General features: G+C 32.4%; 1 protein-coding gene across 1 annotated transcript; it reads left to right on the top strand.

Annotated features, from left to right (window-relative positions):
* Window positions 1-12,626: 12,626 nt before the first annotated feature.
* LOC131857209 (uncharacterized) lies at window positions 12,627-14,357 on the top strand. Its single transcript, XM_059209441.1, has 8 exons — window positions 12,627-13,051; window positions 13,181-13,249; window positions 13,362-13,430; window positions 13,553-13,630; window positions 13,716-13,799; window positions 13,902-13,973; window positions 14,076-14,147; window positions 14,250-14,357. The coding sequence occupies exons 1-8, from the start codon at window positions 12,653-12,655 to the stop codon at window positions 14,319-14,321; spliced, it is 915 nt and encodes a 304-aa protein (XP_059065424.1). The 5' UTR covers window positions 12,627-12,652; the 3' UTR covers window positions 14,322-14,357.
* The last annotated feature ends 5,167 nt before the right edge of the window (window positions 14,358-19,524 follow it).

The following is a 19,524-nucleotide window of genomic DNA, read 5'->3' as shown; positions in this document are numbered from 1 at the left end:
CGAATAGAAAAGTATGGCTCAGATATATAGCTGGCTATGCTTACTACAGAAATACATGGGATTTTTGGGTTTGGAGTGGTGATTTTTTATGGAGTTAGTCAAGGACTTGGAGGGGCGTTCTATTACTTAATTTCATCTTACTATTGGAAAGATGTGTAAAAGATCCAAATATCTGTGTATCAAGGGTTTCGGGTTTTCTCAGAGATAATCTCCCAGTTGCAGGATTTCATAGTCATTAAGAAACATTAACATCTCAAATTGATAAACAAAATCTGCAAGCATTATTGCATCATTTCCTTGTGATTTGAAACTCTGTTGGGGTACAGAAAAACATAAACATCTAAATACCTTGGAGACAGTTGCAATCATCTATCATCTCTTCTGACAAGAACCAGCAAAACATCAATGAGCTTGAACCCCCTTAATCAATCGATCGCCCCACTCCACACGACTTCAGAAATCAATTCTATCTACAACTATAAAAATGACATGTAAGAAAGACTTAACAATTAACTATCTAACAGATATAGTAAAATTAATTTATTGTTATTGTAACTATCTAATATTTTCCCAATTCTGAATCTTACCATTTTGGCACTCGGAAAACTTGAAGCATTGGCATTGATGCAGAATGTAACAACAGATATGGTAAAATTCATACCAGAAAGTGGAGTAACAAATACGAACAGACCGTCCTCGAAAAAAACAGATGCCTAACAAAGAATTTATGAAGGCTGAAGTCGTTGCCAGATAACCGTTGGAGAGGATCAACGGTCAGATGGACCTAACCGTTGACGATGGACGGCCAGAATTTGAATTTACAGGAATGGGATGGGCTCCGTCGGTCGTGTGCGGATTTGAATTTAAAAAACGCAAGGTATTGAAAATTTGAATTTAAATAACTTAAACGCAAGGTATTGAAAATTTGAATTTAAATAACTTAAACGCAAGGTATAAATTTGAATTTAAATAACTTAAACGCAAGGTATAATTTTGAATTTGAGTCTATATGAAGGTGCACCATATTTTAGTATTTCATTCTTGTATTTCAAATTGGTATATGCCTTAAGAGTCTATTATATTTATTTCTATATTTTTATTGGATTATAAGTGTAATTGAATTCGTTGGATATAATTTTATAGGTGATTTTGTTTTCTAAATTTAAATTATTGTCTTATTTATTTTTGGTTAATTTTTTACTTGATTTGATTATTATTTGTCAATTTATATTAAAATATTTGAAGTGAATATATATGATTGTATATTTAAGATAATCTTAGAGTATTTAGTAGAGGATTTGAAATGCATGTATCATTAATACGATTCATGAAAGTATTATCAAGTAGTGGCACATGGTGTTGCATCAAACATAACTTGGAGTCAAGAATTTTTTTATATTTCAACCCTCTTACAGTGAGTCCCAAAAGGCGCTTCTCAGTAGTACACTATATTTTAAAAATAGGTAAAAGTGAGGAAAAATTAGTTGTAGTTGACAATAATTGTAAAGGATGAGATTGCACATGTTTGACATTTTCATGCTAGTGGAACAAAATGACAAATGCTATTGCATCCTAGATATCAAAAGTTTAAGTGTTTGTTTCTTTTTTATAATATGACAACATGTCAATAGCAATTTAAGAATCTAATTAATAATTTTCAAGACAAAAAGGCACATTCAAATAGCTAAGAATTATATATCCTTCTCATTTATATTTGACATTTATCATTTACATATTTTACTCTCATCTATTTAATCAATTTATGATCTAATAAATGTGTTAATCGTTTCTTGATTGGAAAATAGAAAATCTATAAATTGATATAGGGTGCATTTTATTTTCCTGCATTTCGATAGTGCCTAGTTTTTTTGTTTTTTTTATCAGTAATTGGCCGAAGCCTGAATAGCTTTTGACTGGAGCTATGAACCAATGGGGACATAGTAGGGGGCCCCATCCCCATTACATATCTTTGAATTATTATTATTATTATTATTATTATTATTATTATTATTATGTTTGATTAGATTGACCCCAAGACCTTCCCCATCCTATGGAAGGCCAAGAGTCACAACTTATAATTCCACTTCAAATATCCCTATTGGGAATTGAACTTGGGTCTCCATAGTGAGAACCTAGTGTTTTAACTAGTTAAGCTCAACCCCTTGGACTCAACAGTGCCTAGTTGATCTTTTACTCAATCGGATTTTATTTTGAGTTATTCTTCTTTCGTCTTCATAAGTGTTTGATTGATTATTGATTCACACACAATAGATGGCCATGAACCTTTGTCTTTAGCTTCTATTCATGCTTATATCAAGGATTTCAATGTGCTCTCATATAGTTTTACATCTTATTCTTTCATCCTTGAATTAACATTGTTTTCAGAAGACATAAAGTTATATTTATATTTATGAATGTTTTTGTAGACACTTAAATTTGAGCATTGCCATTTGATCAAATGTACATCCCTTTACTCCTATATCCTTTTAGGTGAGTTCATCTATTCTAGCTATTTCTATTAATTAAATAATTCATTGTTATTTAATTAAACATATTTATTCCTCCATTTTCTAGTCTTTTCCTAAAGTAATTAATGTAATTAATTTACCTATTCAAAACTACCCCTTAGACCCCCATCTATTAATTAAATAAATTCCCTTGTTTATTTAAAATTCCCATCTCCACTTTCCTCCAATTTCAAATTAAAATTAATTCTAAAATTCCTATTTTCCCTCATCTACTTGCATTCTCCTAACTTTTCCACTTGCATTCTAATCCTAATCCTAATCCTAATCTCCACCTAATCCCCTCCACTAAGCATTTGCACTCAATCCTTGATTAAGTGAAGTGAAATCCTCCCATCATATCAAGCAGATGGGCCTCTTACACAAGCACATGGGCTTGTCCCTTCAAGTGCCCTAACAAGAATTTTTAATAACTTTATTCCCCTACATCATTCTCCATCATTGATCTTAATAATCAAACACAACCATTCATCCAATCTCTTCCAAATCATATAAATCCAACCCTTATATCATCATCTCACCCATTTTCCATTTGAACGTCGTTATGATGCCGAAATCTTGAGTGAGCACAAATCCAATCCAATATCAAGGAACAAATTGTTGCATCAAAGGGACTACTTTGTGCTACATTCGATTTGCATATTATTTTTATTTAGTCTTCTTTTGTCCTATCTTGATATTGCTTTAATTTGTGATTTTGAGTGATTTTCTTTATTGATTGCACCCCTTTTGAACCCACATTTTGCTGCACACATTTTGGTATGCCTAGTGGGATCCACTTCGCAGGTCTCTTTTAATCTCTTTTTTTTGTTCTAGTGTTTTTCAACCTACAGGTCGCGAACAAGAAGACATTCCTATGCTTCGACAAACTGGCTGCCAAATCGACAAATTCGTCAACTGAAACCCCCAAATGAAAAAATAATAATTTGGCAAATTTGCTCTATAAGTAGGCAGAAACACTTTGTGAACGGGCAGATTCGACACCTTCAACCAGCAGAAACGCTCTGTTCATCGAATTCTCTCTGATAAACTACCAACTAACCAGTCATAAACAATCTATGGATTCATAGAATAAAGGTATCATTTGACCTCTTGACATTCTGGTAGATACATCATCCTAACTAGCGGATTTGATTATACTTTGGCAGATACGTCGTGCTCGTCTAGTGGATTTGCATTTTAGTTCAGTGGATTCACATTTTCAACTAGCGATTTCACATATTTGTCATCAATTTTTTGGCATCTAATCTGTTTATTGTGCGACTTGTCATCAATTTCCAAAGACAAAATATCAAACAACTAACACATCTTTTGTAGGACGTGGTCAAATACAATCTTTTTATCACTAATCTAAGAACACTTAAATTTCTTAAAGGAAAGAACGACTGTCTTTTGTCTCTGGTGCACTTGCACATCTTTTTGTCATTCAAGCTAAAGTGTGTATCCTCTATCCTCATCTTCGTGGACCTTGGGTGTAAGAGAAACACATGTTAGCTCCTCTTTATTTTTATTTGAAGGCTTGTTTGGGTGTTTGATCACCCCAAAGGACAACCTCAACCACGTGAATTAGTAGGGTATATAAAGAGGTGAGAACAAAATTTGTAGTCCAATCCATCTGACATCATGTCTAGAAAAATCTTGAAGCTTGGGTGATACCAAGATAGGGATACAGGGCTAGTCTGAAGGGCTTAACTAACCTTCCTAGCCCATGCTTGTGAGAGAGTGGTGTCCATAGATTTTTCTCATGTACCTTGTGCATATTGATGACACCCTTAGTTGCTTGTATCAACCTAGATAGAAGACTTTGCCCAGTACTGCATTGGTGCAAGGGATGCAAATTGTACCTTGAAGTAACTCATGATGTACTTATTTGGGTTGAGATAGGAATCTTTTGGTTGCGCTTATCTAACCTCCTTGATAGAGATAAAAGGGAAATCTTTGTATAGGCCCAGAGCTCTAGTCATCTGCCCTCTGTATATTAGCGCTTGCACTGTGAGCACAGTGTAGTACTTATTCCTACTTGTCTATCATAGGCATGTGAGCATTTCTAGCATGTATTCTTGTGCTCATCTAGTATTTACCTCTTGTCAGTCCAATCTTAGTCATCTTTTATCTTCTTGTTTACTATCTTCAATCCTTTTACCATCTCAGTTAGTCCAATATGTCAATCCATCCTTCAATGGATTCTCTCCTTAGTCCAATGGATTCACCTTTCTTGGTTAGTCCATCCTTTAGTGGATTCACTCCCTAGTCCAACAAATTTTCTTTCTTAGTTAGTCCATCCTTTAGCAAATTCACTCCCTTGTCTGGTGGATTCTCCTTCCTAGTCAATCTATCCTTCAACATATTCGCTCCCTAATCCAATGGATTTGTCTTTCCTAGTTAGTCCATCCTCCAATAGATTCACTCCTTAGTCCAACAGATTCTCTTCCTAGCCCAATGGGTTTGCCTTTTCCAGTCATCTCCATCTTCTAGAAGAATCACCCTATTGTTTGACAAAATCGTTTTGTCATTTAACGGGCTTGAATATACTTAGAATAGTAACTGTTCAACCATTCTAGCAAGTTTACCTTGTAGTCTAGCAAATTTGTCCTATCTTTTGGCAAACCCACGCCCATCCAAAACCCAAAGAGTCAATCTGTAGTGCCCCGCCAGAAACCCTAAAGGAAAACAACACAACTAGGCAACTAAAGGGTGAAATATTTTTTTTTTAAAAGATTAAGTGCATTAATTATAACAATTGCACGTTTAATAACACAACAGAAGTCTAACACATGATTTCCTAAGGGTTACCAACAAAGATTAATTCGTAGATTATATTAACATCATGGTTAATCCAATAGTCCATCTAATTAGGAGAAATTACATGCTTAAATTAAAAACAATGGTCAGATGGACCGACCGATGATCCTTTGGCTCAAGTCCCTCTCCTACTCACACATCTATATCCCATAATGAAAGAATCAAAGTATTCCAATGCATTTAATTTTCCATAGATCATTTATACAAAAGATTAAAGCAACTGAATTAACATACATTCCACTGATATAATATTACGATATCCATAAATACATGGTTTCCAATAATACCATGGATTACAAAGTTACAATGTCAAGGTTACATAATTGTTTGATACAATGACCACAAGGTCTCAACTGAACAGTGATCATGAACATGAGCTGGTACAGGAACCACGAACCAAGAAACACCAGCGAAGCCTTTCCTTGCCTAAAGATACAATCCAGAACATCCGATGGGAAGTGGCACTACCACCCGACCATGTGATCCCAAAATGGAACCACCCCACCGTGCTAGGAGATAGTAGAAGACCCTCAAGCAAGCAAAATAAGACAAGTACGACAGTACTACATGACTCCGCAAACATCCATGTGACTCAACTCACAAACACTAGTGACTCTAAGGAGAGAGTGTCATCGCATGGCTTAAGGTGGTTACCCTAGGTAGGCCTCCATAGGTCCCGACCCCCATCCTGGGTTATCCTGGTAACCTCTCCCAAACCCCCGGCTCCATCTAAGCATCATGCGGACCCTACCAATCCTTTTGTGAATACAAGGTGGTAGGTTTGCCATTCTAGGCCTTCTCACCACATCCTGAGCCTATACAAGCACTCAACCATGTGCGAGGCACATTATCTTAGTTTAATATTTTAGCTACCCACCCCCTAATCAATTATTAGGTTATCACTTCTTAACTGACTTTCGAAGGGTTATCCTGCCATCCACTTTGGGTGCAGCCCCCGCTCGAAAGCCACTCTCTCTCATAGGACACTAACAGGAATGGTCTCTCTACGAGAACTCTATGGCAAAACTGATAGCCATATCTAATCCTGACAAACCACAGGTGAAGGATACACAATCACTAACCCAGGATTGACCATTTGGAAACATAACACACAATGGCTCACATCGACATGGTTATACAATGACACCTAATTAAGGGGTAAAAACAACCTTAGTAACAAGACAATAAATCAAATCAGATTTACAATGAAATATGCTTTTACCAGAGAATACCCTTTATTCTAAAGATCCTATAACAGGCAATCTTTGTAAAACAGTAAAAAGCATTAATTAGTTGCAAATACAGATATTTCAGAAAAGCAGAAAATACACCTCATTGATAAAAGAAAAGCAGAATTGTCATTTGATCAACAAGGTTAAATTAAGCACATAAAATTTAACCTTCTAATGTATTTCCAAGAATAAATATAGAATCTAAAAATATAAGCTTTTCTGGAAATAACCAAATTTTGAATTAACTATATATATAATAATATAATATAAGTATATTAATATATATATTCACCGAATATATATATTATATATATTCATATTACTAGATATATCTATATTAAAACATAAATAAATTTGCATGATATTAATACAACTTAATTAATAAAATGCCCAAGTTAAAAAAACCATATATATATATATATATATATATATATATATATATATATATATATATATATATATATATATATATATATATATATATATATATATATATATATATATATACATATATATATATATATTTTACGAAACACATAATATAAAAAAAAAATGAACTTCTCATATGCCGAAGGCATGCAAACCAAGGTGAATTTAAATGTAGGTCTGGTAGTTTTCTGCTACCCTATGGTAGCATGTACTACCGTTGGTAGTGTTGCTACCTTACGGTAGCATTGCTACCGTCGGTAGTAACTACCAACCCCCCCAAAACCCAATTTTAATATATATTTTTTAAAAAAAAATTAAAAGAAATTTAAATTTTAACAAATGCCCAGATCATATACAAAGATTAAAATTTCACAAACCCCTTTCTCTTTTTTTTAAAAAAAAGTAAAATATTCAACAGAGAATATATAAAGAAATATTAATTTTTACAGAATATAAAGATCTATTTTCACAGAGAATTAAAAGTCAAATTTTCACAGAGATTAAAAATTAAATTCCATAGGGATAAAAAGATTCATTTTCAATAGAAATAAAAATCAATGCATCCCCACTTACTCCATTTTTATTTACACAAATATCTTCCCTAATACAATTATTTCTTCACCCAATTTTTTTATAAATTCCTTCAACCAAGAAGAATGCAAAAATTGCATAACACATAGAGAAACTTTTTATGGAACAGAGGAGGGTGAATCTGGCAAAACCCCCTATGATTTTCACAATACCAAAACTAAAACATATAGGGAAAAAAATCAATAAACATGAGAATCTTCACAACAGAGATTGGAGATTCAAACAACTAAATTAATTTTATTTAAAGAAGACAAAAGAACACCAGACAAAGCAACCCAACTTGTGAAGCTTTCCTAAAAGATTCACGTGGATGAGCTCTGTCCTGCAACAGGGTTTCCAAGCCAATCCCTCTTCCAGCAATCCTCTAATAATTTCTTCTTCAACAAAATATTGCTTCCAAAATAATTTCTCTTCACCAAATCTCTGCCTCCTTCCCGTGACTCCCAAAAAGGAAAAGATATATTCCCTTTTAACCTAAAATTTTAGGTTGCACATATTTTTCCCAAAAAAAAACCTAATATTTAATTTTAGTAATAAAAGCAATTTTATTTTCTTTTATAATTCCCACCAAAGGAATAAATTAACACGCAATAAGCAAAAATCATAATCCTTTCTTTTCTTTTCTCATGCAAATTAATTAATTTCCTTCAAAAGAAACTAAAGCAGTACTTTAATTCTAATTTATTCTTATATTCATTTATTTATTATTTTATTTTTATTTTTTTTAAATTCTAGGAAACAATAAATGAAATTAATCTAATTTATTTTTCACTAAAATTTAAATAAGATATATTTCTAATATAACGCAACTTGCAACTTCATTTAATAACTTCTTTTAATTAATTAAATTTATAATCTCAATGCATAAAATACATAATTCAAAAATACCAACTATGAGATAACTCCATAAATTTAATTAATTAATTAAATCCACTAAACACACAAACTGAGCAAACCCTAAGCAAAGACTCAGAAAAAGTCAAACGACAATACACGAAGGCCGAACAAACTGACAGGATGACCAACTGACGACACTCACAAGAGTGTAATCTGGGTAAAATAGGGTCAACTACTACCTCCTCCACTTCCATCAAACAAATATAAGGCACCCTCAGACCTGTGAAGCCAGGTGGAGATGATACCCTGTACCTACCTAGTACTTGTACCTGCAATATCCTGCATCACCGAACCACACATGCATATATACAATATAAAAAACATGGCATGCACACAGATGAAGGAGAATCGCAACATTCCTTGTCTCACCGGAGTGAGTGAAGGAAAATCGTCCCCTTGCATCCAATACACTCACAGACACGCAACATATAATTACACATTGCATAGATAAAGTAAAGTGTCAGTACATAGCAATAATCCATAAAATACCATAAATCACAAGTACTGAAATACTGCAAATAAATTATGCATCTCATATCCAGATAAGGGTATGTGCAAGCTAATGAGTCACAAATTCGCGGAAGTCTGCGCGTTGGAAAATGTGCTCCGCAAAACGGGCCCCCGTTTTTAAAAAACGGGGGCCCGTTAATGGTTCGGGCTCCCGAGCCGAAAGGTCACGGGGTGCCGAAGCCAGATAAAACGGGCCCCCGTTTTTTAATAAACGGGCCCCCGTTTGTAAACAAAACGGGCCCCCGTTTTTAAACAAAACGGGGGCCCGTTTTGAAAAGCTATTTTTACCCTTTTTTTTGGATAATTTTTCATTTTACTGTTGCACAAGAAGATATCGAAAACGGGCCCCCGTGCTGTGGTTTCCACTTCAAACCTCCACCACTATCCCAGGTGCACATTCTGTCACCTATTTTCACAGTTCATAATTTTCTTGTATATTTTTCTCTTTTTTTGGTGTATTATTTAGTTTTTTTTTTATTATTTTAGTTTTTTTTAATAGTAGCATATAAATAAATTATTTTTTATATTTGTAAATTCTTGATTTTGATGTAAAATATTTTTGAACAGTTAACCCTAAACCGTAATCAACAAATTTAGAAACCAAAACCAAACCTAGATAATTAACAAAATGAAATCGACACAAACAAAAAACCAAAAATGAAATGGGAACAAAAACAAAAACGTTCGAAAATGAAATCAACACAAACAAAAAACCGAAAATGAAATGGAAACAAAAACAAAAACGTTCGAAAATGAAATCGACACAAACAAAAAACCAAAAATGAAATGGAAACAAAAACAAAAATGTTCGAAAATGAAATTGACATAAAACCGAACATATGTACCTAAATTGTTCTTAATCCTCATTAGGCAATACAAAAGTTACCACTAAATTAGTATAACCTTAAAAGTAATTAACATTAAGTTTTTCAAATTTTAGATATGAAAGTTTAGGCTTAGGTTTATGCCATGTCATGGCATAAAGGTCCTATTATGTCATGTGATGGTATAAAAGGATCAATTATGGACACAATTTTAGAGCAAAACTAGATAAGTTACTAAAATTGGAGTTTGGTTTACATAGGTTCATAAAGGAAGCTAATATGCCAAATATATAATTCATTAATACAAAATAAAAAATATTCTTGATTTATAATGTTGATTGATAATGAGTTTTCTAAATGGGGTGCTAATTATATATACATCTGAAAGATTTGAAAAATATAATTCCCAAGAAGTATTTTGAATATACAATTGAGGATATATATAATCTCATGGTTAAAGATGCTTAATTTCGATGAAAGTTATTTTTTGTATTACTATGTAAGAAATCCATAAATGGAATGAAAGTAAGACATGGCCATCTAGCATAGATCATCTTATATGTTGAAGGAGTATTTTGAGTTATATTAGAATTATTTGATGTGATTAAGTCCTAATTTTAGGATATGTAGAGTTCTTTTACTTTTAAGGTTGAAATAAAACATGGTGATTATGTTTTATTATCACTTTTATGCTTAACCTAGGTAAAAGTTTTAATGGAATTATTTTCATATTTAGATATATAGATCACAACTTATTATTATTTGTATGTTTCTTGTTTCTTTGAAAGAAATGCATATTGATTTATTTATAAGTAATAATTTATCTAATTATGCATTTATGAAATATATAGAAATTGAGATTTTTTTATTGAGGCTAATTAATTTTAAAACTCAATGGTTATATCCACTATCTAATGATGTAATATATCCAATGTTCTCCCCTTCTTACATATATTTGAACAAGAGATGGAATATTTCAAGACTTGAATGCAACCCTTATGTAAACTTTAATGATGTACATCTACTGATCCTCCTCACTAACCAAGAAACACTAGACTAACTCCATTAATGAATATTTCGAATTTAAAACCTATCAAATGTCTATAAAACATGAGAGAACCTAAAGGGTCTATATCCTCCTTGCCTAATGAGAGAGCAACATTTCTTTGAAAGTCCCAATGAGCCTCAAATGATCCTAATGAATGTAGGGCAGTCTTAATGAACCTAAGAAAGTCCTAATGAGCCTAAGAAAGCAATAATGAACTTGGGACAATCCTAATGAACCTAGGATAGTCCTAATGAACCTACGATAGTGTAAACAAGCCTAGTATAGTGTAAGAAAAAAACACTACAAAAAAGACCTCAAATGCGTTAAATGAATTTCCCAATAACGCACTCGTGTTTATCTTTTTTTGGTCATTTGGCTACCTTTTTTTACAACATCTTGGTGTATACGCCCCTAAGAAGACCTTTTCCTCAAAACTTTCTTGGATCATGAACTCCTCATGTGCACCAAACATTTAAGTTGCCACTTGGAAGCTTCTAATGCACACAATCCTTTCAATCAATCTACTCCATTGATCTCTCAAAACAATCTTAGTATTTAATCCTCTATCCTTCATTTCTTATTGAACTTTGTAAGAGAATTTGTGTATGGATTGATATCTTAAATTTTATAGAAAGATTATATATGAAAACAAATGATTGCGGAGTTTTATAATAAATGATTTATAGGAAATAATATTTTTTGAAGACCTTTTGTAAATTATAATCTTGTGTAGATTTGATTATGGGAGAAATTTAATGGTGAAATATGCTTAACTCTTCAAAAGTTTTGATGTTTTGTCTTTACATGACAACCACTTAGAATATAATATGTTTTAAGTATGTCATTTATAGTCATGGGAGATTAGTTTTTTTTTAAGATTGTTTGAAGACTAATCAATGTAATATGAATTGATGACAATTATCTCAAAACTACGTAATTGAATTCTAATAGATTTATGATGTTTCATTGAAAGTTTTTATTAAGTTTTATGCGCAAATTTTATATTTCAAGATTCAATAGTATGTACATGTATATTTTTTTAAGTTCAATATTATATTATATATTTCATGTGTATCTCATTCAACAACATAGAAATGTTACTATTTATAAATGTTTTTTTTTAATTTAGTAAAATAGATTCTTCTTTGACATAGAGTTGTATATAATTCATGCATATCTTTATATATGCAGGAGTTCTTTGCCATCATGGATGTTTTTGACATAGATGAACTATTAGGTGAAAATCCCCCACCACAACCCCCTCCTCCTCCTCCTCCTCCTCCTCCTCCTCCTCCACCACCACCACCACCACCACCACCACCACAACCCCCTAGATTGGATGAAATTCGTTTAAGAGAACGAATTAATGAAAACCTACAAGTGATTGAACAAAACATTGCTGCTATCCAAAATGAGCAAGTCACGCCACCCCATCTTGTAGAGTTTGCAAAATCAATGCAAACTGTTGTCGAGTCAGTTAGATCTGTTGATTCTCAATTAGATCAATTTCATAGACGACGACAAGAGTTGCATGATTTTTATGCCGATGGTTTAACTTATAGACAAATCACAGATTTGAAAATAACCAAAGCTCATTTATGTCCATATTTTACCAACCCAAAAACAAGAGAACCAATGCAACCTAACCAGAAAAGAATTTCAATTAGGTGGTGTGTGCATCCAGAAATGGCTAGATACTTTTGGGATAGATGGTGGATGGTTTTTGATTATCCACCACATCGTAATTATGAGGTCCCTTTTTATTTTTTGAAGAAATTATACTGTGAGTTTGTAATGAACCAAAAACCAAATTATTTTGATATTAAGTCATTCCAGGGTGTTGGTCGTGGAATGCCACAGCATAGATTAGGGGCACGGAGTAATAATCCCCTACCGGATCCACCCATAGTTCCACTTGTTGCTCCATCGATTCCTGCAGATGTCCAAAATACATCATTCATTTCGACATTAGATGCTTTGACTTCCCTCACAGGGAACCTGAGTGAGCAAGCTGCTCACATGGCATCTGCTCCTCGATGGATGCCACATATGTGTTCGAGTTGTCATGAGACGTGTTTAGGTCCTACTACTGCTGCAGGATCTACTTCAGTTCCAGATGAGCATGATGCAGCAGATGATAGTATGATGACATCTTATATGGATTTTCTTTGCTCGGATGTTCATCTTGACCAGGTATAGATATATATAATATACATGTACATGTCAATGTTTTTATGTACTTTATTAAATATAGGTATAAACTAAGTGCATCTCTTTTTTTATACAATCTAATACTTCATTAAATAAATTTTGTTTATGTAGATAAGGACTACGCCTAATATTAGAGTTAATATTGCATCTACTGGAAGACAACTCGGCACACCTTATGGGGTATAGTATAAATTTATATCTAGACATTATACTAGATCTTTTTAAGTTAATATGCTATCGTCGTATATTATATAAATTTTCATGTTGATACATTGAATGCTTCTTTCTCCAGGATTCAGGTCATGAGGGACCCTCTACATCACATCAAGAAGAGGGTCTGACTATTGTGACACCATCTATGGTATGTATCTTATAATTCTTAACTTAAATATGAACTCTTACAATATTGTAACTTTACTTGAAATTATTTAGTACACATATATATGTTCACTAAATATGATTTCATTAAATGCATGTATGCAGGTGGACACTACCATTAGGATAGGTTATCCTCATAATTTTGATCAGAGCCAATTTGAACGCACATCGACATCCTTTGAGGTATTAATATGTAATACTTAATTTGATCTTATTTTGACTCTTAATTTAAGATTTAATTGGACACTTTGAATTTGACCTTGTACAGGAGTTAGCTAGCACTGCATTTGGTGTTGATACTGCACAAGATACTGCTAGAGGAGATACTGCTACAGGATCTGATGAGCATATGGTAAGTTTGTAACTTAATTTATGAATTCTACTATATTTGATAAATGATTCTTTTAATAGTTAATTTCAAGTAATATTTTAATATTATTTTTTTATTGTACAGCATGAGACAGGTGGATCTGGACCACGTCCCGAGGACAAGAGAGATACTGCTATAGGATCTGATGAGCATATGGTAAGTTTGTAACTTAATTTACGAATTCTACTATATTTGATAAATGATTCTTTTAATAGTTAATTTCAAGTAATATTTTAATATTATTTTTTTATTGTACAGCATGAGACAGGTGGATCTGGACCACGTCCTGGGGACAAGAGAGATACTGCTACAGGATCTGATGAGCATATGGTAAGTTTGTAACTTAATTTACGAATTCTACTATATTTGATAAATGATTCTTTTAATAGTTAATTTCAAGTAATATTTTAATATTATTTTTTTATTGTACAGCATGAGACAGGTGGATCTGGACCACGTCCTGGGGACAAGAGACCACGAGATGTTATTGATGATAGCACTTAGATTTTACTATTTATTTGGCTTTGATATGTACTTTTTTATGGACTTTACACATTTGTTTACACGTCCACATACTTTATATATATGGATAGTTGCATAATAGGATTAGATCATATATATTTTGTGCATACTTTATATATTTTGTGCACATTAGATATTATGTGGAGTGAACATCATGTTACCATCTAGACATATATATGGATTAGATATTATATGGATTATGTGGACTTGAAATTTTACTATTTATTTGGCTCTGATATGTACTATTTTACGGGCTTTACATATTTGTTTACACGTGCACACCCATACTTTATATATATGGATAGTTTCATAATAGGATTAGATCATATATATTATGTGCATACTTTATGTGTATTGTGCGCATTAGATATTATGTGGACTTGAAATTATGTGCACATTAGATCATATATATTGACTTGAAATTATGTGGACTTGAAATTTTGCGCATACTTTATATATTATGTGGACTTGAAATTTTATTTATGGAAGTTGTGCTTAAACAACTTTATAGGCATTATGTGGACTTGTAATTTTATTTTTGGAATTTTATTTAAATAGTTCTTGTGATTAGATAAACTACATGTGCATACATCTTGAACTAAGTATCGAAACATATCTTATAATTATAACATATTCTAAATCAAAAAGTATCATTTAACAAATATAATGAATAGAACTTGATTAAAACATAATTATCTCATTCATAAATTTGACCAGTAGTCTCTCATTTATGTATATTGTACACAAAATGTAATCAAGAAGACATATCTAAAATAAAATAAATAGTCTATTTAAATTATAATAATAAGGATTTATATCTCTCAAAATACAACATAAAGTATGCACAAACAATAGTAGTCATTGAGGGCAAGTCTACTCTGAGAGACCTAGAAAAAAAAATACATATGATTAGTTTTTATAATCAGGATGCATTGAATTTAAAATACAACATAAAGTATGCACAAACAATATAGTAGTCATTGAGGCCAAGTCTACTCTGAGAGACCTAGAAAAAGTAAATACATATGATTAGTTTTTATAATCAGAATACATTGAATTTAAAATACAAATGGATTTGCCTTAAGGGTACAAAAATTTAACTTACTTGTAATTATTCAAAATGAAACATAAAGTATGCACAAATAACTTTGTTTTCATTGATGCCTTCTACTTGTGGTAGACCTGAAACAAAATTTTAGTAGATTAGATTTTGTAATTATGATTCATGATTTAAAATACTATATATAATATGCATCGCGACTTTTAAAAGGGAGGTGGATTAAGGGTTCAAATTATAACTTACTTGATATTCATTCTATTATACCATCTGCATCCTCTCTCTTTTGCAAAGCATCTATAATTGTCTCGTGCTCTTCCATAGAGAGAGTCCATAATTGTTTATTAGCAGGCCTGCCACGATATCTATCCAATTTTATATTAGTTGCCACTACCAAATGTGAGTAATGTATAATCTTTTTCTCTAATTCATAATCTTCAAATGCGGGCAATCCATTCTTTCTTGTTAGATATTTGCGTAGCCAAGTGCCAACAACAACCACAGATCCTGTTGGATAGTCATAACCATCATCATCTACTCGAGGAGTAGTTAGCTTATGTTTTGGCTCTACACATCGAGCCAACCAATACTCTGTCCCCTCTTCATTGTCCTCTGGTGCAACAACAGCATAGACATGTCCTGTGCACAAAACAATTTTATTTTAATATTTAATGAGAAATAAAAACAAAAATATACACTGTAAGATTTCATAAATTTATGTACTATTTAATAAATCAAAACAAATTTCAAAAATAATTTTACCTTGTTGTATAAGATCTGAAATGCGATCATAGTCATTTGATGCAAACATTTGATCCATATCTTCATTAGTTCTTTCATGCGGATCATTTGCATCTATGGGTGTCAATGATCTTTGTTGCCATTCTTCAACCCATTCTTTATTCTCACAAAATTCCCAATCTCCGGAAACACAAAACTGACAAAAGCAAGCAAGTTGCCTTGTGAATATAGTCCATGTGTTTGAATTAGAACTCTTAAACGAATGCCATTTAGTTGATCCAATGATGGTATTACAATCATGCCGAATAGGAATACTATCTTCCTCTATCAACCAGAAGAAACGTCGAATTGCAGAGTTTTCAGTTGATCCTTTTGACAACTTTGAATTGCACCAATCTACAACTGCACGAGCATCTCTGAATTTCACTGCATCCTCGAATTTCAATTGTTCTCTAGCAAGAGCTCTTTTTATACAGGCACCGGCTCCATCGTGTTCCCCCTTACCATGTCCCGCTTCAAAAAAACTCCATAAATGTTGGACATTGGTTATCTTGTGAACTTTGCATAGCCAATAAAACATTCTTGCATTTTTGAATTGTCCAGTGCAGTTATCTGACCATATCATATGTTGTTTCATGTCAATTTCTCTTTCCTTAAGATTATCATAAAATACCTCGAAACAATGTTGGACAAACTCTGAAGAGTGTAATCGATTATCACTAACATAGAAATGATACTCCCTCAAAATTTTTCTGTTATCTTCTGTACTGTCATGGTCATGTCTATATATAATGTGCACAAATATGGCCACTTGCACTGAGTTGTAGTATTGTGATTGAGTTTCCTCTTGTGGTTTTAGAGTATAATTTTCTGCAAAATCCACAACTGATACTATTGTTCCAATTGGAAATGTGTTCTTGCATATGCGAAACTGTCCATCAAGCCATCGGGCATGTTGGGAATGTTTCACATATTTTGGAACAATATGAGTTTTAAACTCACTAATAAATGCATTCACACTATTCTGTTCTGTAATCAATTCTAAACGTTTCCCCATCTTTCCATCCTTTAGAGGGTATTCTATATTTTTAAATCTCCTAACATCAACCATTTTTTGTCCAAACTCAGATGAAACATGTTCATGCAAACATTCACCTATCGAAGAATAGTTCCCACATAAATTGCAAAGACCATAAATGCATGAACTGGAAAGAAATAACTGTTCATTAGGTGGTTTACAAAATAAACTTCCAATAAAATCTTTTATAGTTTCAGGTGGAACATAAACACCACAATCCTGCACAAGATCATTACCATGCAACATACAACGAATATATCGAAAAACATCATAATAGTAACGAAACTGGACATGAGTTTTACAACAACAAGATATTCTTTGTTTATTGATTTTAACATACCAGGGTTTGCATTTTTCAAATGATCTTTGACTAATTCGTAAATTCATTAACACAGATTCATCACTAAATTTTTTAAAGAATTCAGTTTGAGTCATGTCAAGAAGATGTTTTGGATGAGGATCACGAATTTTTGATCCCACCCTTAACTTTAAAACATCTCTAACATTTGATGAAACTCTAGTGTTATCATGCCAAAATTTTATAATTAATTGTTTAGTTTCATCATTTAATTTCATGTCTGACCTTTGAAGTCTACCACTAAAACTCCAACAATGGTTTAGTGGATCAATTTCAATTGTGTCTCTTCTTTTGGCCGCTCTTGACAAGGTTCTACGATGTAAGTTCAAATAGCCACTTATATCACTTAACATTCTTTTATTAACAATCATTTTGTCAACTATAGCAGTCGTTATAACTCTACGTGCTGCATTCTTATCTTTAGATCGACTTGTTTTTCCTATAGAATCGATGGCACTGGCAACAGTAGATACAACTTGCTTATATGATTCATCTTTTCTTTTTGGTTTTGCATAAATACCTATTTTTTTCATGACTTTACGCATTTTTAACATTTTTATTAATTGTAGCATTAATTGACATTGGAATCCTAACTTTTTATTATAGAAAAATTGTTTATATAATCTGTTTGCATGTGTTCTGATTTGTCTCCAAGAAACTAACCCATTAAGATTATCTAGCACATTGCTATCAATAGTAAACAAATTACATTCATTTTCTTTTAGAGATGGTGGTGTAATATTTTCAATTTTTATTTCTTTTCGTATTGGTGTATGAAATTTATATCCAGCTTCATTTAAATCAGCAATTTGATTGGCATCATAGTCATCAGGATTTAAAAACATACCAGGATTCGCATCCACATCAACATTTGCATCAACAGTCATACCCGTGTGTGGTTCTATATTTTTTGCATCCATCATGATGTCTTCAATGGTCTCATCTACAACGGGCACTGAACTAGATGCTTCAAAAGTGTTATTCAATTGCCGTTGTTGTGATCTTCGATCTCTTTGGCGTTTTGCCTCCTTCTCTCTTTGTGCTTGAATTTCGTCCACTGTCATTGTCTTCTTTTTTTTCTTTTGACGTTGCTTAGAACCCATTTTTACAAACTTGTCTTCAAAAAATCGCGTAAAAAATATTAAAAAGTACTGCCAAATGATGTAAAAAATCTTTGTCAGTACGGATTTCAATGATATTGTAGTAAATCGATGCAATCTTTTTTTTTTTTACAGCAACGGTTATTTTAATAACGGGCCCCCGTTATTTTAACAACGGGCCCCCGTTTATAAAACGGGGGCCCGTTATTTAAATAACGGGGGCCCGTTATTAAAACGGGGGCCCGTTGTTAAATCCAACGGGCAGAAAATGAAACGGGCCCCCGTTTTAAAACGGGGGCCCGTTATGTAAAATTTGAATTCACAACCCGCCACTTGCCTCGGGATTAGGCCCGGGATAGGCCTGGGATGGCCACACCTGAGACATGAACCTGCAAATTCAAAGCTCCATGAATGAAAGCACAAATATGATGAAATGAAATAGTTTACGTGCCTTTAATCAAAGAATTTTTATACGAAATTGAAACCCATTTCAGATTATACTGTCTAGATTCTAAATATGTAAATTAATTTAAAAATTGATTATTTTAAATATTTTTCATTTAATTTATACTAAATCAGGGTCATAAATTTGAAATATTAACTAATTTTCTTAATTTAATAACTTATTTATTTTAATGAATTTTGAAAAAAAAATTATATGTCATCAATCTACACAAAATTCTTTTCAATTTAAAAAAAAAAAATTTCAAAAAATACTAAGTTTACGTCAAATTATGTGGGTCGTACATGTCAAATTTTTAAAAAGATAATTACGGTCATTAAAAAATTAATTAAAAAAAAAATATTTGAAAAAAAAATACAGAAAAATATGCTCATCAATCTTCAGTGTG

This window comes from Cryptomeria japonica, chromosome 7 (genome assembly GCF_030272615.1).
Source record: "Cryptomeria japonica chromosome 7, Sugi_1.0, whole genome shotgun sequence".
Lineage (NCBI taxonomy): Eukaryota > Viridiplantae > Streptophyta > Pinopsida > Cupressales > Cupressaceae > Cryptomeria > Cryptomeria japonica.
The sequence above is the reverse complement of the archived record's forward strand: the minus strand, read 5'-3'. Positions and strand labels throughout refer to the sequence as shown.